The 22,049-nt window shown below is 38.6% G+C and overlaps 1 protein-coding gene across 5 annotated transcripts in view; it reads left to right on the forward strand.

Annotated features, from left to right (window-relative positions):
- Positions 1-22,015, forward strand: part of SHTN1 (shootin 1) — a 67,187-nt gene extending 45,172 nt beyond the window's left edge. For all 5 annotated transcript variants that reach the window (XM_068951621.1, XM_068951625.1, XM_068951623.1 and 2 more), the window contains 8 exons: positions 965-1,118; positions 3,363-3,468; positions 5,387-5,469; positions 7,783-7,892; positions 8,592-8,645; positions 10,512-10,632; positions 11,564-11,747; positions 20,084-22,015. In XM_068951621.1, the coding sequence (XP_068807722.1) occupies positions 965-1,118; positions 3,363-3,468; positions 5,387-5,469; positions 7,783-7,892; positions 8,592-8,645; positions 10,512-10,632; positions 11,564-11,747; positions 20,084-20,288 (1,017 nt within the window). In that variant the 3' untranslated portion in view covers positions 20,289-22,015. The remainder of the gene's footprint in view (positions 1-964; positions 1,119-3,362; positions 3,469-5,386; positions 5,470-7,782; positions 7,893-8,591; positions 8,646-10,511; positions 10,633-11,563; positions 11,748-20,083) is intronic.
- The last annotated feature ends 34 nt before the right edge of the window (positions 22,016-22,049 follow it).

Raw genomic sequence — 22,049 nt, forward strand, 5'->3', positions numbered from 1 at the left:
TTTAGGATAAGCTAAAAAGACTAGAGGCAAGAGGTAGGCAGTAGTTCATACCTGTAGTCTGGTCTCTTGCTAAAGAAATACATGGAAGAGCCAGACATACTGGAGCAGGGAAAAGCTAAGTAAGTGCTGCAAAGTGGTGCAGGAGGATCAAAAGTGATAGGATCTAAACAAATACAATTTTTGAAATAGGATGAATAGATCAATCTTTAACTGTGAGAAATCTCCATTGCTTCACTGAGAGCATGAAAGTGAGTTTCCTCTTAGATGTGAGATCTATTTTTATAACTCTTGTTAATATGTTAGTGTTAGGAAGAGGTACACAGTTTCTGTGCTTTTGTGAATACAGCGACACTAAGACTGTATGTAATCTCTCATGCCTTTGAACGAATATTTTAGGAGAATAATTGCCAGTTTATAGAAGACTTCTGATTTTTGGTTTCTTCAAGACTAGACCAAATTGCATATATTTAAAGGGGTTTCGAAGTGATTGTTACTGTATACCTGAATGCTGCTTCTCAACCTGATGTTCCATAATTCACCCACTGACATAACTGTGTGAGTTATGACAAGAGAATTTAAATAACAAACTATCAGTGGAAGCAGTCATTAAGAGAACAAGAATGTTAATGTTCTTGTGCTTCAGATGAAGAAATGTTCTGAAATGGAGCTTCTTCAAATGAAGCAACAAAAACTCGATGAAAACACTTATAGCGTAGGTACTTTTGGGCTAAAGGTGTTTTCCAAGGGGGAAAAAAGTTAGGATGAGAATAGAAGATTCTAACATCTCTCAGAAAGATCTGTCTAGCTGTCACTGAAAAAAATCTATCCTCTCTGTGGAAATTGTAGATCGCTGTTACACTAACATCATATTTTCAGGAATTACCATGCCTGATGGGTTATTCATCAAAGTGAAGGACAGAAAATACCTTTTATTGTAATGAATGCTGTTGTTTGCCGACTGCAGGTCAAAGAATTGGAAGAGCAGCTAGAAAATCAAGCACTACATAAGGAAATTAGTCGTCTTAAACAGCAGCTAGAACTTTTGGAAGAAGATAAAAAGGAACTAGAGCTTAAGTGTCACAGCTCTGAAGAAAAGGCTAGAGACCTAAAGCATTCAGGTAAAATCATGTACTGAATTTCAGTTTAGAAGTACACCTTGCTGTCTGAGTGGTGCGCATCTAGAATTATACATGTTATATTTGACAGCTGTTACGTAACTGAGATCCAAACCTGTGCTTAACAAGACTAAGTTCAGTAGCTGTTTTTAGCCACAGAACAGGTATGTCTACAATGTACTTGGAAGAATAACCTTTTAAAATTTCTGTAAGGTATAAAATACTGTTGTTAGATTGCACTGAGTCTTACGTGTGGATATGTATATCTGGATGTATTTCTATGTTAAAGAGAGAGTGCTTCATATTCAGTGCAAATGTATTAGTTTAAATGTATCCTCTTTCCTAGTTTTTAAAAAAAGTAAAATTGGATAACTGTAGTCATTCTTTGGCAAAGATGAAGGATGATTTATCTGCAGAAATGGAGTCTGCGCATTATATGCACTATACAAAAACATCCCGAAATTATCAAGCTACCCAAGCTTTTAATAGTCTTGTGACAGAAGGCACCAGTGAGATGGAAGGAATGATCTAGCCCTTCATACTGAAATGTGAGAAGACAGTTTCCAGTGATGTGAAGGGGTTTGGAGTTCTATTCTTTTTTTCTCTTCTTGCTGATATTTAAAGGGTAAATACTGCATTCAGAGCCCTGCAAAGGGAGTTAGCTAAACAAATTCAGTAGACTTTTATAGCTCGTATCTGTGAGGGTTATTCATTTAAATCCTTGTACTTGTAGTCAAACATTTTATTCTATGTACAGTGACTGAGAAGAAGGAAATGGTCTTTCTAGCTACTATTTATGCATTTCTTCAAGATTTAAACTAAAGCCCCAGAAATATGAATAAAAATGATTCACAGAATATTTTGAAAGGAGCAGCTATTGCAATTCGGCTATTCCTACAGTTATTCCTATGAGTGTAGTGCCTGGCCTGCTTGCAGCATCATACCTATTGAATGAGGAAATTTGTGATGCAGTGCTTTTAAAAAGGGCCCCTGTTTTGTGTGGCGTTGCTATAACGAGCATGAGATTGTCGTTGGTTAAGTATTTGCATGTGCCTTTACTTTGAGTCCTTGTTCAGATCAAGACTTAAGCAGGTGCTTAGTTTTATGTATGATACCTGGTCAGGAAAGAATTTGAGCCCTGATCAAAGGAGGCCAAAGTCCCTATCCTTATTTAAGACTCAGTGAGTAGCCATGCCTTTCTGAAACAAATCCTTAACAGCAGGATTACCTCTAAGCTTGTTAGCTGTCTTAGAAGAATTGTTTGGTGTTTGAATTTTACATTGTCCAGCCTTAAAAATTTGTGTGGACAGGCCATATGAGTTCTTCTCAGCTGCTTTAGAAAAGATCTAAATTTCAAAGCAGATCCTTTCCTTCCAGACGCTTGTCCTTTAAAATTAATTTATCAATGTAAAAATTATATTTGGAGTTTAAAGTAACTGATTTTATTTTTTCTTTTTACTTTAAATGTAAAAATTAAAGGTTTAAATTTTAAAAAATTAAATTTGTAATTTTAATTTGAAGTAGAATGTAATATATGCATCCATCATCACAAGACCTGAAGAACCATATCCACTTTGGAAATCATATTCTGTAATTCTGTCTAAATTCTTGCTGTATGCACAATCAATTTCTAAGAATTTTTGTAACTAGAAGAAATTTAAGACATCTTTTCCTCTGTGCCTGACCTTCCCCAGTTAATTGCATTTGGCAACATTTCAAGTGCAGAAAAGTGAGTAGTACCCACGTTTGTTTAGACAGGGATCTAACATAACAACAGGAGAAAAAGAATTTCTTCCCCTAGTTTTGGCTTTTTTGTGGGGGGGAGAAAAAAACACCATCAGCAAGATAAAGGTATAAGACCAGAAACTAAAATTGTTTTTTTTCTCTCATCTTCATTTACTTGAGTTTGCATTTGAGAATGAACTAGACTTCAAGGTGAATGTGATGCATTTTTCCCTGCCCTATCATTCTGAAGAATTCAAAATGAGGGAAAGTGTCATTTTAATTCCAAAAGTAAACTAGGTTGTAGATAACTAGGTTAATGGGAATCCTGTGCATCTAGAACACTGTTCTTGGTGAAAAATGTTGCCAAAAAATAGGAGTTCCTAGCAATTGAGTGGATTAGTCGTGTTTGTTTTCCAGTTAATTAGCAGCCTTTTTTACTTAAACCAGCAGAATACTTTGTAGAGCTCCAGTAGATGTGAGAGACAGAGAACTCACTCTAGTTTATTTTATTTTCTTGCATAGTTGATGAACTTCAAAAACGAGTACACCAGTCAGAAAATCCTCCACCACCTCCTCCACCACCACCACCTCCTCCTCTTCCTCCTCCTCCTCCTCCTAACCCGATACGGTAAGTGCTTAAATCAAGAGTCACAGCATTAATGCATTCTGCTTCTTTGCTGAAGCAGAATGCGTTGCATGAGCTTGCATTCAAGCAGGAAAAGTGTCTTTAAAGAAAAAAGGTTTTCTGTACTTATCCTGGGCTTCGTTCCTTCCTTCCTACCAACAGGACACTCTGCCCCAGCAGGTGACAGACCACCACCCTGACCAATTTTGAACAGTGTCTCCCTTCCCAAGCCTAATGAATTGTCTAGACTGTGACTTTGGTGGGGGAGGGATACCTGTCTCCTCTAAATTTAGGAGATTATTTTTTTCAATTCACCTGATAGCTATAATTATAAACTTGAGAAACGCTTGTCTGAATCTGCTGCTAAGAATACCCCTTTGAAGCAAAGGATGTGTTGGATTACTGTGCGTCCCTTCCTGTCAGATGCCGGTGATGAAAATGCTGACTCCGTTGAGTTCCCACAATTGCTTTCATAATTTAAAAAGAAAATAGCCCTGTCATTGAGCAGTTTTGGTGAAATTATCAAAATCAAGCCTGCATTTTTCAAAGCACCTTAAAAGAGGATTACCAATATGATGTATCAGTCATTAGAGCCAAATTAGTGGAGCCCTAAGTTGTGCTCAGGTAGTTTCAGGAACTCAGCTAAAATTCATGTTGGGGCTACTTAGATGCTTGAAATAAAATACCTACTCCAGTGCACTGCTGGCCTAGGGAGACAGAAGTTCACATCCACTTTCCTGCCCTAACAGTCCCAATTTGTTTTGGAAACTTAATTTTCCAGACGTGTTGAAAATCCAGGAGCTCTTCCAGCCTTGTGCAAGCACTTGTTTTTGAACATCTTCCTCTCTTTAAAAAAAAAAAAAAAAAAAAAAAAGTAAAAGAGGGACTTCGGTGACACTTTCCAACCTGCTGCATTAGAAATTGCATTCAGGAGTCTTGTTAGCTACTGAGTTAAATATGGAAGTCCTGGTGATTATTAGGGAGAATTCATGCCTTTGTGTGTGTTGCACAGTTTTTAAAAATTCAAAACAAAATATTTTCTGAACAACAGTGTTTGGTCATTTCCTCCTTTTACCTCCGTTAACTCTTTTGGCTTGTCTGCTCCTTTCTTACTGATATGTAGTATGAATTAATTTGTGTTTTTTTATATTTTTAAGTGTGGGTCTTTTAATAATCAAGATAGCTGACACATTTTAAGCCCTGTAGTAGCTAAATCAGAGTATTTTTTCAAGCACTGTGAGGTTCATGTGTGTAAAGGTTGTTTTAAAAGCTAGACACTGAATGCAGCTTTTTTCTGGTACTGGGTTCTGACCCCTTATCTCAGTGAGGTCACTCTCCTTCTCCATCATGACCAATGCTCAGTAAAGACTGATAGGCCCCACTGACACATTAGATATGTGTTAGTGACTATACATGGGCTTTAAGATGAATCATTTCCTTGCCTGGACTTTTATGTTTTGATTATAGTTAATGATAACTATTTAACACTAAGAAGATTACAAACAGAAATCTTGGAGTTGGTGAGGAGATACTGATCACCATATTTAAGTGTCCTCTGAAGAATAATACTTTACTTTGATATCAGCAGCTGTTCCTTCCTTTTATTATGCCAGGGTAGCTTTGATTTGTCATGCGTCACAATGAGGTACTATCTTTTAATACTCAAAGTTGAAGTGTTTTGGTTTGTGCTTAACGTCTGTTAGAAAGAAATTTAAAAAATTATCTTCTGTATTTTGAGGGAAGGCATTGTGGGGGATAATTCACTGCATATGTCTGCATTTGAGAATTGTTACATGAGCCTTTTCTAAGTAGCTGTTTAATCAGGTAGTAAGCAAGCTGTTTGTGTGTCATGTTCAGAGTTCCTTCTGCCCGTGTGTAGTAGAGGACAGAATGACAATCTGCAGTTTCATTTTCCTGAAAGGTCTCTCATGTCAATGATTCGTAAGAGATCTCACTCCAACACCAATGTGAGCAAGAAGGAGAAACCTCCTCAGCAGGAGTCAGGTATGGCTCATGTTTTTTAAAATATGTGGATTATTCTCTATGTACTGCAATACTGCTAGTGAAAATGAACTGTGGGTACAGGTTTTCATGCATAAAGTTGTACCACTGTCCATGTCCCCAGTGTATTCATCTACCTTGCAGTCTAGAAATATGATTGCAGCCCAGGTATACGTGCTCAGAGATCCCAAGTGATATCTTTGGCATTGTAGCTTTGGTATTGCAAACTTCCTCAAGATTCCAAGAAAATTTGCCAAGTCCTTTTTGCTGTTGGTGCCCCACAACTGAGCTGGTGATCAGCAGCCAGTTTAGTTTTTTCCAAATATGTATTTTAGCAGACTGTAACTGTATGCAAGCATGGCTGGATTGTTAAAGGGGACCAACAGGCAGAAAGTGGGAGAAAGGGAAGTACTACCTGTCCCATTTTTTAGATGTGGAACTGAGGAATGGAGTGATTTTGGCAGGTCCCTTGGGGTGTTGCCCTTTGGCAACTGGTTACCAGTCTGAGAGAAATAAGGTTGTTGGTGTGGGTAAAATAATTACAGAAATGACCTTGTACCTAGATCTGTGATGAAGAGTCAATCTTATTTTTCACGTTCAATTATGCTGCCTTCATTTGTGAAGTTTCTTTATCTCCAAGCATCTTAGATGTTTTGATTACACCTTTTTATTGAGACTGTTACAGTGATTGCAGGGAATACTATGAAATTTACTATGAGTTCTCTACACCCCATTCTTTTATTATTTATTAGAAAACTTTTAACAGTTCTGACCTTTCTTCAATCACACATAAATTGCTTCTTCTCTTAATAGTTGAGCTGTTCTTAAAATAAAAAAGATAAAAAAGAGACAAGTTCTTTCTTGATCTAGTTATTATATCCAACTTGAGGCTTGTTTTGACCCTTGGTAAGGACTCAGAATGAGTGATTTCTATCGCATACCACCAATTAATCTTTTATACTTGAAACAGCCTGTTTGTGAAATTAAAGCCTGACATTAAATCAGCTTACAATACAGAAACTGCAAGTCTATTTAAAATTCCTGTTTTATAAGGCACTACATAACAGCTTTGAATAGCGTCCACCATATTTCTCCATGTTTTTGCTTTAAGTAGTCTTTTTTTCCCCTTTTTTGTATGGCATATTGTGTCTTTTGTTACATTATCCAAAACACTCATCAGTTATTAGATATCGTTTAGCTTCATCACACAGCTCCCAGTTTCATCTGAATATTTTGCGGTCCTGATACTGCATCTCTTGGAAAGCAGCCATTTTCTTTCATGGTGTTTAAATTTTGTCCTTTAACTCAATGCCATGTTCTTTAAATGCGTGGTTTTAGTTTGGTCTGAGATGTCAGTGTATCATTTCAGGAAGGTTCTTAAACCTGCCTGAAATAGGAGACACGTTTTTGTAGTCCTGTAATGGGCTAGATGTAGGCCTCACCGTGGGGAGCAGTTAACTTGTTCCGTGTTAACGAAGCTGTGGAAATTTCTATTGAACCATAGTAAACAGATATGTTGGAACTGGGGCTTATTTTTCACTCCTTGGTGCTTCAGTCTATAGCATTTAGCTTTTGCAACTCCAAACAGTTATAGGAGTTTTGCATTTTCCGGGAGCATTGCTCTTCTAAACTGGGGCAGGCGCTGCTCTTTGACATCTGAGAAGTCCGCAGCTGGATCCTCAACATGTGTAAACTGTCACTGCATCCTCGCACAGATTGTGACAGTTTAGCTGATAGCAAGTATCCCTAGTAGCCCTCAATGCAGAAACCAGAATTCTAGATAAATAGAGGAAAAAACTGTTGATTTCTGCTGCCGTGTAGAAAATAGGAATACCTTCTAGATGTAATACTTAGGGTGAGGTAAAGTGCCTCTTTGCAGTGGGGGAAAGTAAGGGTAAGACAGTGGTCCTGTAAGAAAGACCCTGTGAACAGCCTGCTTGTAGGGAGGAGAATAAGCCTGTATATTTATGCACGTCATTTACATTTTTAATAAAGCTGAGCAAAAAGCATGGATTTGGATTGTATCTGAGCAATATGCCTTGCTCATACAGGCATGAAGAACTACCATAGGTAGTATAACTAAGTGTACTGTATCTGTAAATGCCATTTTGTGATTAAAACTAAATTTGTAACTATGGCAACAGGCTGTATATGACAAGCAAGCTATTTAGGAGGTTACATGCTTTAATATACTAACAGTCTGTATGACAAGCAAGTTATTTAGGAGGTTACATGTTTAACATACAGGTTTCTTCATTGGGCTATTTTTCTGTAGTTCATGTCTGTAATGGGATAAGCTCTCTGATTTTGGAACAGGTGAAGAAGTTACGGATCTGAAGAGACAAGCTGTTGAAGAAATGATGGACAGAATTAAAAAGGGAGTTCATCTGAGACCAGTCAACCAGTCAAGCAGACCTAAAACAAAGGTTGGAGTAAACGGGAGAGTAATTATTATTAACCAAGTACAGAAACTTATATTGAAAATAAATCAGACTTTCCATAACACATTCAAAAGAATATATTTGCTTTGGTTTTCTCTTTTGCTTTGCTTGGTTTTGAATCAAATGAAATAGAGCAGCAGAACATATAGCCGAAGAACAGAAAAAAAAATGAAGCAAACAGTACACAAATACCCAGTTTCTTTGAAAATGAAAGCAAACATCTGGTAAACAGATAGCCACTGGGAAACAAAAAGCACTGAGAGTATAACTAGTAGTGTAAGTTGAATGGTCAAGAAGTCTGCTGTACTTAGCACTATTTCCTCCTTTTAGGTGACACTCAGCACTAATACGTGAATATGCCTACTGTCAAATATTGTTTACTGTCTTCATAAAAGCTTGAAATAGTACCCTATTAATCTTTCTTAATGTATAGGCTGTGGTTTATAGTGTTAATTTTTGAGCTAAGACTCTTCCCTCTATCTGCATAAGAAAATAGATTAAATGTTAGCTGTGTGCCAATGAGAGAAGAGACCAGAGAAACATAATACAACTGCATACCTATGCAGCAGACCCTGTATGATGCCTGTCCTCATGCACAAAATCTGTCATGGTCTGTTTCAGCTGGGCCAGATTAGTAAATACGCGGGGGGTTTTTTAACTTGCATGTGTTATGATTGCTTACAGCCAGAAACACCAAAACCCTCTGAAAGTGCAATGAAAGAACTGAAAGGGATTCTGGTAAGAAAACTCGTCATTTATGTATCATTTTTTACTTCACACAGCTGACAGGACCTTCTGTGCAAAATAGCTGGGTGTTTGAAAGTTCTGCATTAACATTTTGGTTTGAAGCTGTAGAGCAACTTTGGAGTGAATCCTGTTCACTTCCGCTTGCTGCGTTGGTCCTATTCACTGAATGGTTTTGGTCTTGCCAACAAAATGTGTTTTGGAGAAAGCTAACCCGTTAATTCTTCTCCAGGATTGTATATTCCTGCCCTTACAGGGGATGGGATGGGCTACACCTGCAATAGGTCCTTTGGAAACCTTCAAAGTACTCACAAATGGGGACGCTCAGAAAGAGGGATCTGAATGTATCTAGTCCAAAGTAAAGCCCCTGAACTGCACAAACAGTGCAGTAGATAGGGTTCTCAGTGTAACTGATTTGAGCTCCTGCTCTCTCCTGGGACACCAGTTTCAGAAGGAGCAGAAAGTCACTGTAGTTCTGTATCTAGCTTGTTGCTTTTGAGCCCTTCAGGATATTTGCAGTATAAGACAGGCTATATAAAATCCAATTCCAGCCTGTTCTTGAGACCAGTCATTATGCGCAGTCAGACAACAAACATGGGGGTGGGAGGTGATGGAGTAAACATTCCTGTTTGTTGTTACTATGCTAATTATACATTTCATGTAGACCTCCATATAATTGTTATAAACAAAGCACATTTATATTCTGTAAATTGCAGAGTTAGAGTGGCTCAGTTACTCATGTTGCTTTTATATACATACATCATTTATACAGATCTGAAGAATATTACTTATTAATAACATATCTGCTCAGTTAAATTTCAAATACTCGCCAAAGAAAATTTTTTAACTTAGTGAGGGGGGTTGAGAAAGTGATTTTCCTGGAATCCTGAAAGAAGCACTGCTTTTGTGGCTTGAGATGTAACTTCCTTTTGTCATTTGCCATTCCTACTCAGTTACGTGCTTGTCAACAAAAGATGTTAAGAATATGTTATTCATGCTGTGGAGAAATGCTGTGTGAGTCTGACACACATGCAAAGGCTGAATAAACAGGCTTCCTGGGGACTCCCAATGATGGCAAGACTCAGAGGGAGACAGAAATAGAACATGGGTCCCATGTTTTCAGCTACATTATAAACATTTTGGGAAATTTTACAGGCAACTTGATACTGAACCAGGAGGCAGTGAACTCCCATCAGTTGGGGTAGGGCAGTAACGGCTTTGTATTTTGTATGCATAGAACACCATTTTAACCAGCGGTGTGATCCTGTGAGCACGAGAAAGTGAGCATGAAGTATGTGGAAATAGACTCAAGTATATGCCAGATCAGCTAGATTATAGACTACAGTAACCTGCTGCAGTTGCAGCTAGTACGTACTGACTTCTTCACATCTGTGTGCACACCTGGGTGCAACACAGGAGCACACCACAACGTAAAACACGCAAGAACAGTGAAATGTGCCTTTTTGCTCGTACAGGTTAATTATGACTGTGATATTGCTCTAACAGTGTTTTAAGATCCTTTAAATTTTAAGAGAAGGAAGTTGGAGGATCCTTGCAAACATCAGAGTTTGTTAGTGATCCAGAGCATCTGTGTTAAGCTTAATATCAACTCTCTAAGGAAGGTAAATATGGCTAGTCCAGACACAGGGAAATCCAGGTAAGGGGAGGAGTGACGAATCAGACCCCAGAGGCTTTCTGTGAAACAAGAGGGAAAGCTTTGCGCACTGATCTAGAACTGCCGTTGTTTTCCTGCAGTTTAAAACGTTCTCATATACTGCTGCTAATCTGCTTTGTGCGTATGGGATGTTTGGCAGGGCATAATGTACTCAGAGTGCTTTTCATGCCTATTTCTTGCTGTAGGAAACACTTAACAAATCTACTAGTTCCCGAAGCTTAAAATCCCTTGAAACAGACAGCAGCGAAACAGAGCTAGAACGAGTTCTGCGACGCCGAAAAGTGACAACTGACCAGGACAGTGGCAGTAAGTGGCTAGATTCCTTCGTAGTCCTCATCCTATCCCTGCATTAAGAGCCTCTTAAAGCGTTGCGGTGCCTCCCAGACCCTTGCCGTTTCAGCCAGTAGGTAGAACCCTGCCTACTTCTACACTGACTCTTGCCCATTCACCCCTGTCCCTTTTGCATCCCTGTTTTCTCCAAGAGATGCCCCTGTCAGGATTTTTTTGCACACACATCCATGCACACATATACCTGCGTCCTGACTGGAGTTAAGACGTTGCTATTAGAGTCATTAGTCTCAGTCTCCTGTCAAAGTACTCTTGAAAGTAATGGCAACTCAAGAAATGAGGGCATGTGAATGCCGTTTTGAATTAGCCTCCTCTGCAGAGCACGGATCTGTAGTTTTTAAGCTATGCTTCACTGTCATCATCTTTAAGAAACGATTGATGTCCTACTTGGTTAGCCTGTCCTACAGGCTGTGCAAGCATTAAGTCTGTGCCAGAGCCCATGCAGACCTGGCTGGTTTTAATGTCACTGTAAGGGTTAGCTTGGACTTTGTAGATACAGTTCACTAATTACTCGTTAGTGTTAAAACAGACTTTTTTGTAGGTGGGTTGGCCCTCACTCTAGCTGCACTTCAAGCTAGGAGAGCACGGTAAAGCTATGACTCCGTTGGGCTGTGTTGGCAGCAGGACTTACCATCTCCCGTTGCAAGGTGACTGCCTGCATGACTGTCTAAACATAGCAGGCCCTGCTTACAGTACAAAGAGGGGTTAACTTTGGAGCACAGAACAAAAGCTGCAAATATGGTATTTTGATGCTTTCCCTGCACTGGATGCTGTTCTTTAAAATCCCATTTTGATTTTTGCAGTTAACTTGAATTCTGTTGTGCTTACGTGTCGTTTCCAGGCCAGTCAACTTGGATAACAGAAGTGCTAAACTTTCTTTGGATTTTAGGTCCCACTGGAATTCTGGCCACATCAGAATCAAAATCTCTGCCTGTGCTGGGCTCAGAAGCCAGCGCTGCTCAAACAGCATTGAACAAGAAAGAACTGGAGACGGAATTCAGTTGCACAGCACCTGATTCAGATCCTGTTTCTAACCAGCTAAAGGGTAGCACAAGTTCCAAGGGTACATCGAAGTAAGTAAAATATGGATCTCTAGCCATATTTTCATATCAGATCTGTTTAGCTGGTGCATTTTGCAAGTGTTTTCACATCAGTTTTAGTTAACAAGATTAATGTTCCGCTGTTTTTATCAGTGATTCTCATTTGGGGGTAGAGGTTGGGCTCTGTAATAAAGCTGCTCTTCCCTTAGAACCTGTGAACATTCTGCAGAGAGGAGCTTCATGGTCCCTGCTACAGAAAAGTACAAGTTTTTGAGGAATAGCAAATTTGAGGTTTTTTCCATATCCTGCAGAGAAGAAGGGACAAAATTATGTCGTTCTTGATTTTTAAAAAGGCGATTCTAACCAAAGGTTTTAAAAGATAATATCATATAAACCATACTGGTCTGTGTGCAGGTGTATGGGGTGGTTTCCATTGGACCAAAAGGAGTGTACATTGTCCCTCTTAAAAATGTTGGTCAAAATGCGGACTTACCTTTACATCTCATGATTAAGATTCAAAAAAAAAAAAAAGCGGTGTGTTTGCACAGGTAGGCTGAGTCATCTTTTATCACAACAGACTGAAGCTTCAAGGTGCCATTTAGGCATCAAGGAGTTAATTCTGCTTCAGAAATATTTATTTCAGACAGATCTGATGGAGGATCAGTTTGTTTTATAACATACCAAGCTCCTTTTGAAATTAGGCTGCAGACTTGCTTCAGTTCCCTTGCCAGGACGTTTGTTGGTTTGTCACTTAAAAGGAAATAGATGGGACAAATCAGCAGACTATTGTAATCATGGCTAATTAAACCTCTGTTTTCCTGTTCTATCAGTTAGAAAATACCACCACTACCAATTCTAGCAGGTCTCCATTGCTTGGCTTAAAGGAGTAAGCCATGACAAATGAACTGGAAGTTCAGTTCACATCTATTTTCATGAACTGATATTTACTTTACTCTCCTACAGGTACTTTTATCATTTATTTTTGAATGGACAGAGAGCCCAATTTCCTTTTTGTGCCCTACAGTTTTATTTCATTTCCATTGAGTTTCAAGAGCAGACTGCCTTTTCCAGTCAGCTATTTTCCCCTTTTATTTCATTTAAGTATCCCTAAAATAAAGATGATCTTCATTTTAATTTAATCAGAAATATGAAGATATGTTCAGCAATTAATTTGACATGAATAATGCTATTACATTTTCTTGAACTAGTACCCTGATAGAAAGGTGAGGTTGTTCCTGAAGAATACCTCATATGCAGTGTGTGGATTTATACTAACAGATAACCTTAATCAGAAAATATAGCAACTCCTACCACCTTTTGTCTACCTTTTATTCCACCAAACTAAGTGGAAACTGTATTTACAAGAAAGGAAATGTAATAATTGTAGGCCCCAAGGTCTTGCAGAATGCGTGGTGAATTGACAGTGAAAAGGATCTTGTGCTGACAGTCACAGTTGTTACGTGTTACAAAAGCATATGTGAAGCTCCATTTATTTTGCAGCTTGCCCATTCAGTGACATCCGAAAAGACCCATTTCATTTTAATTTATCTGTTGAAAGCATTCAAACAAATGTAGTGGGCCAGATTACCTTAGTGCTGCAGGGCTGCTTTGCACCACGCCACTGGTGTAAACCTGCTTAATTGGAGACACTCATTGATGGAGGATTGTTCTCCAGTGAGGAAGAGGTGCGGGGACTCTCATCTCTACTGCTGCTGGCTGCCAGGGAGGATTGGAACTAGCTGTGATGCTCCATACTGTGTTGAAATGCAATTGCTTTTCTTTTTCTTCTGGGTACTGTTTGCAGCAAAGGTTAGCAGGAGCAGTCTCCAGACTCCAGGGTGTATAGTGTTGTGTCAGAAAAGGGCTCATTTGAAGCAGACATCAGAAGGAAGTTCATTTGTCTAACATGTCTGACGACTTAGCTCTGTAATTAAGCATTTTTCTGGACTTCCCTGGGTGCATCTATATTAATAGCTTAGTTTGGATCAGGAGTGTATTTTTGAAGCAAATCTCCCTATTGTCCCCCCTTGCTATGCTTTGATGTGGTCTCAGTTCACAAACTGGCTTCTTTATGGGTGAAACTAAATCAGAAGATGTGCTCCAGCCTTTAATGGCTGCTCAGGCCAGGGGCCACACAAGAGCTAGTTCAATGTAAAACCCCTGAAACAGATATTATGAGGACATCGCTCCTCAGCACAAATTGTTTCTCTCTCCAGCTCTGCTCCTATTGCCTCACACTACTTGCTTAGGTAGGCCTAGCCCATGTTAACCAAACAAACATGTTGCTTTGACCAGATACCCTAAATGACAAAGGCATGCTCTTCTTCTCCTCGTTCACACCTCAGGTAAAGCGATGTAGCTGTCATCTTTTGCAGTTCCTTGAAAACTGACAAAGTCGTGACCTACATCAACTGTTTTCAGCAGCTAAGCAAACCTTTGACAGCGCAGCAGAGGATTGCACGTCTCGTAATTACCAGGTGTCCCTTCCAGTGCAGTATTTACCCTTTTTCCTTCAGCTAGATTTTAATGCATAGCTTCCTATAGAAAACCTTACAGATATTCATGCATGAGGTGTTTCTCTTTGCTACACCAGCCATTTACAAAGGCTTGTAATCTCAAGGAGGAGGAGTAATACTTACAGATGGTTAAATGCTCACAGCCCTGTTCAGCATTCTTGCTTCATGTGGAGTAACAGTTAAGCGCACCTGGTCTCAGGGAGAGAGAAGGTCGTGTGTTTGGTAGAGACCCAGTCTTGAAAATATATCTATGAACGATACTTACACAAAAGTCAGGGCATTGAGCAAAATCTTGGATTCCTCCTCCCGCCCTAGTAGATGGCGATCTAACCTTAGTGCTAATGGGATCAGGATGTCAGTGGCTGGTTTAAATAGGGCTCCACACATCAGTGGGGTTACTCGTGGTCTTAAGTGTTACGAAGGCGTTAGCCTAACTGAATCGGCTGGGACGCTTGTGTTAGTTGCTTAAGGAGGGATTATGGAAATGGGCTGTAACATGAACAAATATAGGTTAATTCTGAAACTTCCCTGGAATCAAACTAATTCATGATATATCAGTCAGAGAAATTAATTCAGAAGAAAAATTTGGGTTTTGAACCCAAATTATACTGATAATTTAGGTATTATTCAGTACAGGAAATTATTAAAACAAAGGTCTGAGGCCATTAAGCAGCTGATTTGGAATGTGTGAAGTTTAGCTGGAGTGAGTTTAGCTGGAAAAGGTGCAAGTCATGTGTCATATAGAGAAACAGAGGCCTTCAGTATTCAGGTAACTTCCTCTACAAATCTCTTCCTAAATGTTTGACCCAGCATGAGTGTAATTCTGTGACAATTTCTCAGGAGAGAATAGGTGACAATTTTGTTTTCTTGAGAGCAGAGAGTTCCTGTGGCTCCCTGTGGCGTGCAGACACAGAAAGGAAAGGTGTGTCTGGTTCTGCCCCTCTTTTTTTTTTTCCCCCAGCACTTTGTAAACATTTTGTTTCTGGGCAGCAGAGTTCTCTGTTAACGGAGTGAACCACAGAGGAGGTTAGTCTTAATCTGATGATTTTATACAATTAAAGGATTTGTCCTCCTTCTCCCGGCTGTAATCTTAGTACCCCTGAATCATCTACCAGCTCTGCGGGAAGCAGCTCAGCCTCAGCTAGGCAGAACTACAAAGGTTTTCCAGTGCAGCTTGAACATGGGCAATTTAGTCTGAACAACAGAGGAAGAAAACAATGGGATGTTCTGGAAGTTTGAGAGTCTTCTCATTTTTAACCATTTTAAAAGCAACTGCCAGATGTATTTTTCTTAAACTGTATGTTCTGTGTACTCTGACTCTTAGTGTGGGTAGCAGCTCTTCAAGAGTCATCATTTAAATTAATTTGCCCATCTTTTTGAGCATTGTCAGAGAAAAGTGCTTAAAAATGGGAACAATTTTCCCATGACTTACTGCAGCATGCTAAAGCTTGTCTAAAATTCAGTTCTGCTGTTATGTTGACAAATTTCTACTCAGCTAGTAGAGGGATTCCTGACATGGAGAGGGTTTCTTGTACTTTCTTCACAAGCATCTAGCATTAGAAAGTATCAGAAGGAGGAGGAAAGACCCGAGGAACCAACAGACTTAATTCGCTAGCGTCACTGTCTGTATGCCCTGTAATTTCCGTTTGAAAAATGCTACACCATGACAGAATTTTTTGGTTTAGTAAAGACTGATAAGACTAACAGTAATAATTTGTGTGTTTCTTGCTATTTTTTGAGTGTTAGTCTTCGGTCCTGTCTGTTGTATTCCATGTCTTGTTACAAGTTCTGAAATATTTAATAAATGCATAAACTGAGGATAAATTTGACCCACCTCTTGTGGTCTGGCATGCAACAGATGGACCGCAGTGGCCTTCTGCAGAGTTGAGACCCACTATCCTATATAGGCTGACACAATGGGCTGTTTAATGTGGGTCAGAGGCAGGACAGCTGAGCTGTTGTTATTTGGCCAGCTATCCTAGTATGGCAGTACGGAAAGGATGCAGAGATTAGAGTAGCAGTAGTCCGTAAAACTGCCCTGTGGTACTGTGCCAGATTATAGGTTGGTAAGAGGCTTTTTTCATGCAGGCTTCCGTTCTCCCCTGTGAGCCTAGCTCGTTTGTATGAGCTATGTTGCGCATGAATGAAGTTTGTCTTCAGTTCTGGGGATCCTGTAGAAAAATAGGGGCGGGGGGCAGAGCAGAGAAGTAACAAGCTGTTACTGAGATGCAGCCATGGTTTTTAATCGGTACGAAGAAGCAACTGGTGGTGGGCAACTGTAAAATTAGCGTAACGCTTCCAGTATGATCTTCCTGGGGTAAGGTATAGCACCAGCTGAGTTTATTTTGAAACTTTAAAAGCAATTTTGCTTTGAAAAGAGATTATAGGCATTTCAGTGTGCTAGATTAGGGAGCTTGCTGAAAGACGAAGTATACTCATTTGATGCCATCCAAATGTTGGCTTTTGGATCAGAAATGACTTCAGTCATGCCAGGTCAGGTCCCAGGCAGAGCAAGATTGTATCTACCTGGAATATACCATACTCAATGTACTTGGGGAACCAGTCTTTGCTGGAATAGGCTTTTGTCAGCGTTTTCTAAGTAGGGTGTAAGAAACATGGATTTTAATACAGTGTTTTCCTTGGATCGTTTCCTTTAGGCTTCTGCATCTACATATGGGCAGGACTTTGTCCAAAAAAATTTGTGTGATATTTACACAAAATTCTGATTTCTGATGGAAATATATTAAAACAGTTTCATGAATAAAACACCAAGCAAGGTTAAATAATGTTAGGTTTGTAATAGTAACCGATGGAAACAAGGAAAATCCACGTATCAGTTAACAATCCAATCCTTAGTTTGCGTTTTTGTACTGCTACTGTAAATTATTTACAGAAGGCACAGCAATAGCTCACAGGTCCGTGAGTTATAACCCTTTATTATTACATCTTCTGTAACTTCTATAACTCTAAAAATGGAATATATTGCTTGTGATACTCCTATATCACTCTAACAATGCTACATGAGAGTTTGCATATCTTATACAATTAATCTAAAATGTATTTATCATGGATAAACAGTACGAATTTTGTGTATTTAGTCGTAATACATGTGACTACAATATATGCAAACTTAAAACAATTATATATAGATGAGTACAATAACACTAGGTTTCCAATTTCTGGCTTAAATATATAGCTGAACAAATAACAAGAATACTGTTAACATTAACAATCTTAATGAAGAGAAAGCTCTGCATAGAGCTAGATGCAAATACCTTGACTCGACAAATTTGTCACTGTTCAAATCTGTAGCTAGCTGTATCTGCACTAATTGCTTTTTCCAGCTTTATTTATAGCAGCAAAAATTGTTTTTTGAGAGAGGCCACCAAAATTATGTTCATTCTTGCACTGAAACTTTACTATACTTGCATTCTGCTCTTGACAAACTGTTGCAAATGAGCTATGAATACCTGATAAATGGGTTAATAATTTTTAACAATACCTCAGCTGTAACAGCAGCACTTGAGGCCGGTGCAGCAGCAGTGTGAAGGATTTGAAGAGTGGAATGCTAGTAAAACGAAGTCTGAGTAGTAATTCTTATTTTTATGCCTGAAACGCTGATTTAATCACTAGTTTTCTCCATTAAACTACTTTATATCGACATCTTTCATTTTTCTGTCCTTTGAAGGTGGTAAATATGATTGCCGTTTTATCCATTTTTGTTATAAATGAAACAGACTTCAGAGTGTTTGGCTGTGCATCGGTTGCTGGAATGCTGCCATACACTAATGCAGACTCCCCGCTGTGAGCCCAGTGAAGAATTATACTTTGATTCACCAGATTGTATTAAATAGTCCAGCTGTTGGGATTTGAAAGATAGTTACCTCCAAAGTGAAATAAAAATGAACTTGGCATTTATGGCTTTGACCATTTTTATAGTGTTGGGCAATCAGCTTTTCAGAGGTAGCACTTTTTAAAATAACCCTCTTCTGGTTATACTGCTTTAAAAAGTTTAATTTGCTATAACATTCAAAATACTCCACCTTGTATTTTCCGGAATGATTGGCAACTTTTGCATAAAGTAAGCATTATTTTCCTCATGAAATCACTACCTTCTGATGATAGTCAAATGAGTTTGAGACTGTATCTATTAGCATCAATTTCTGAATTAATTAACTTATACCGAAGTTCTAATGTTAGAGACAATTCTTGTAATTAAAGCTCGAACATGGAATTTCATTTGATACATCCATTGCTTCAGTAACAAGCTGAGTAAATTCTTTCTGAAACAGAAAATGCAACAACTGTTGTTTCTATGATTTTTTTTTTAACCTGTATATTTGGCCAGTGCTCTCAGCTCCATGCTCTAATTGTTGAGTGAGAGTGACCCTTTTTTTTCTGTGTCTTTCTCTCTGAGACAAAGACTGTCGCAGTAGAGGATAGTTCCATAGCAGGTGGATCCACTGCACGAATTTCTTCTTCTGCCCTCCAGTTGATTCTACTTTTTCCCTTTGACAGTGTTATCTTAACAGCAGTATGTAAGGCCATTCCTTCTATGTAAGCAGAAAAATAAAATATGGCTGTTGACTAGTAGATGCAGTTGCATTCAGCAGCTCTATAGTGAGGCTTCCCATGAGAGCTGAGCTGTGCGCTCACTGGTACGTGTAGGACCTTGCTGCACTAAGCATTTTTGTACCTGACCAGTTTGGTGGTTGTAGCTGTATCAGTGGAGACATCTATATTGTGTTCACACCATTGTGGAAGGCCCTGTTCGGAGCAGATGTGCCTAGTATGTATGTGTAACTGCCTTGAGGACAGTCTCTCTAAACACATCAGGTTACATACCAACCTGTAGGAAGCCCACAGGTACGTGGAGTCCCACATGCTCTGGAAAGCATCATGAAGGAAGTGTAAGCCCATGCTGTGAGCTGTCTGCCTGACTATATATGTAACAAGCTAGGTCTTGAGGGCAGCCTTAAGATGGCACAGGCATATCCCTACCTGTGACTTGCTGAGGTCCTGCTGTTCCAGTGTTTGCCTTGTTTTGTGCTGGTGCATTTTATCTAATCTAAAAAATTTCCTGCATGTTTCCTACACCAGTACAAATGAATATGTACAAGTGACATGTACATTCTGAATATGTACAAGTGCTTTTAATGTTTATACCATGATGCTAGCCTAGACAAATCATCCTGGTGTCTCTGACCCTCCTCCCTCTGTGCTCAGAGGACTTTTTATCTACAAAAATATCTTCATTGCAAGCCATGCAGACATAATCCCATTTCTGAAGTACAGAATGTAGATCCAGTGCCCTCTGCACTTCAGCAAATCCAGAAGCTGAATTCTCAGAAATTGTTCCCACTCTCTCCCCTTGAGACTGCTAGCAGCCTGTTGGTGCTGTGCCACCCTGGAAAATCTGGTTATTTACCTCTATCTGCCTAGCATGCAGTAAAGTTTAGTATAGCAGAAGCTCCGTTCGAGTTGTTCTGGGATGCAGATGTGGAGGAGAAGCCATGTTCTCCCTTCAAGATACAGTACTGTTAGTCTATAGCCTACAGAAACTATGCCTTTTCTTTGGGTGCAGCTCCTCCAGTGAATATAGGGGAACCTAAATCCGGCTCTGAGAGATACTGGGGGAAAACAGATTCTTAAGATTATTTTTCAACTGATTCCTTCATAGTCTGAGGATTTTTTCAGTGCTTTGTAAGTTAATTTTTCCTGTTAAATATCTGGTGTGGATAGCTTAAAAATAATTCAGAAGGGGTAATGTGATTTACATTTAGTGTACTACTATGTATATGTAACAGCTATAGTCTGCTACCTGTATTCATATATTTATTCTTTTTTCTTTAGATCACCTAGTCATACAGGATTTACAAGAAAAGCTTCTACCAGTGAAAAAGAGACAGAATCTGTTGTAGTTTTAGATCCTGTTTCCACCAGTGGGGAGTCTGAAAACATGCTAAATCAACACAAAAAGAAGGAAGAAAAAAGCAAAGCACTGCATAAAGAAACTAGTATCGAGAAAATAAAAGAGACAGACAGTTCTAGTTGTTAATTGTTATGCCAAAAGGCTGTAACTTTTGGGATTCTATATCTGGACATGTAAATTGCTTAGGTGTGTTACAAGGGGCTACAGTCTGTACTCCAAACAGTTTTCAATAATACCAATTGAAACTCTTTTTTAATGCAGTTTTGTTATATGAATTAATGGATTAAATAACTATGCATTACCCAGTCCTTTTTACATTTTAATTTCACTGGTATGGTTAATATTTTCTTAGATACTATCGGTTACCTGTTCTTTAAAACTGTGGTTAAAAAGGGTTTTTTAATTATTCTTTTCATGAAAAGATTCTTTTTAAAGGTCTGTTCTAAAGCTTGCTGGAAGCCCCTTGCATCCGTCTTGACTTGAATGGGCTTTGGGTTAGACCCCAAGAAGGTGATCACACACAAAAATCATCCTTAGTATGGGAGGTAATATCAACAATGAGAAAATAAGCCTCAGACACATTGCCTTAAAAAATTTTGATATCTATTTAAAACAACGTCCTGGAGATCTCCTTATTGCTGTCTCCACACAACCTGTTTTGACTATTTTGAAATTTAAAAGCACAAGCATAACACTTTTGCTTTAGTTTGTTTCCCCAGTAGACAGCTAGTAGGAAGAATAAAAAGCACAGGCAGTGCAGCACGTCATTTTGATACCAAGACTTTTGGTACTGGTAGTCAAAGTCAGAAGTTTGTGGGTTGAGACTGGTGTTGTCATTTGGATTAAAAACTCTTCAAAGGAGGGCCTTTCTCCTAGGTTTTGTTTTAATTGTTACCTAGCAAAGTTTGGTTCTAATGCAACTAGAGTCTTTAGGTGCTTATCGTAGGTTCCCACGAATATGGACCACATCTGGGATTCAGTCATTACAGGATTCCAGGTTATTTGGAATCAATATTTTGAGAACTCCCAGATCAAGCCCAGTTGCACTAACACATAAACCTTTGCTCTGAGCATTGTATAAATTGGTGGCATTAATTTCTTTATTTAATAAAATAAATACCAGTTTGCCTCAACCCTTCTTTCCAGTGAAGACAATGTGATAGGTACATCATTTGCTCCACTGCCAATTCACATTCCATTGTAGTTTTTTAAAATTCAACACAATATTTAATTATTCTATAATGAGCAAACAAATGTAATCAGGGATTTACCTAAAGAAAATTGGTGTAACTGAAACTGGGTGGCCATGTACGTGAATGCACTTGGATTATTTTTTATTTAATGATCTGAAACAGTGATAGTACTAAAGAATGAATGTTCCGAGTTTGTTGGTTTGGCTCTGCATGCAACTGTCTGGTGCTTTTCATAAAAATAAAATGATAGTAATGAGTGTGGTGGTTCCACATCTGTTTTGGTGTTTTTGCATGTTTGCTAACAAAATCGTGGATTTGATCTTTTGATCTAATTACTGAACTATGTATAATTCCTAAATTTGGGGAAATTTGTCTCTCATTTTGTTGTATATCTTCATTTCTTTCTTTCTTTCTTTTTTTTTTTTTTAAATCCTGGTGGCTAATTTTGCACTTAGATATATGATACACTGAATTTAAAATCTGACATTTTATGTATGTATTTTCCTCAGATTATTACTGCTATATTATATGTTCAAATGATATAAAACCAGAAGTTTTTTTAAAAGTATTTCTTTTACTTAAACTGTTTGTTACCTATGATATAAATTATTTATCTTTTCACTGTTGCTTATTAAAAAGACCACTGACAAGTTTCCCAGACCTTGTGAGAAATTGACTTGTTATTCCCTGCTTC

This window comes from Struthio camelus, chromosome 7 (assembly GCF_040807025.1).
Source record: "Struthio camelus isolate bStrCam1 chromosome 7, bStrCam1.hap1, whole genome shotgun sequence".
In the NCBI taxonomy this organism is placed as follows: domain Eukaryota; kingdom Metazoa; phylum Chordata; class Aves; order Struthioniformes; family Struthionidae; genus Struthio; species Struthio camelus.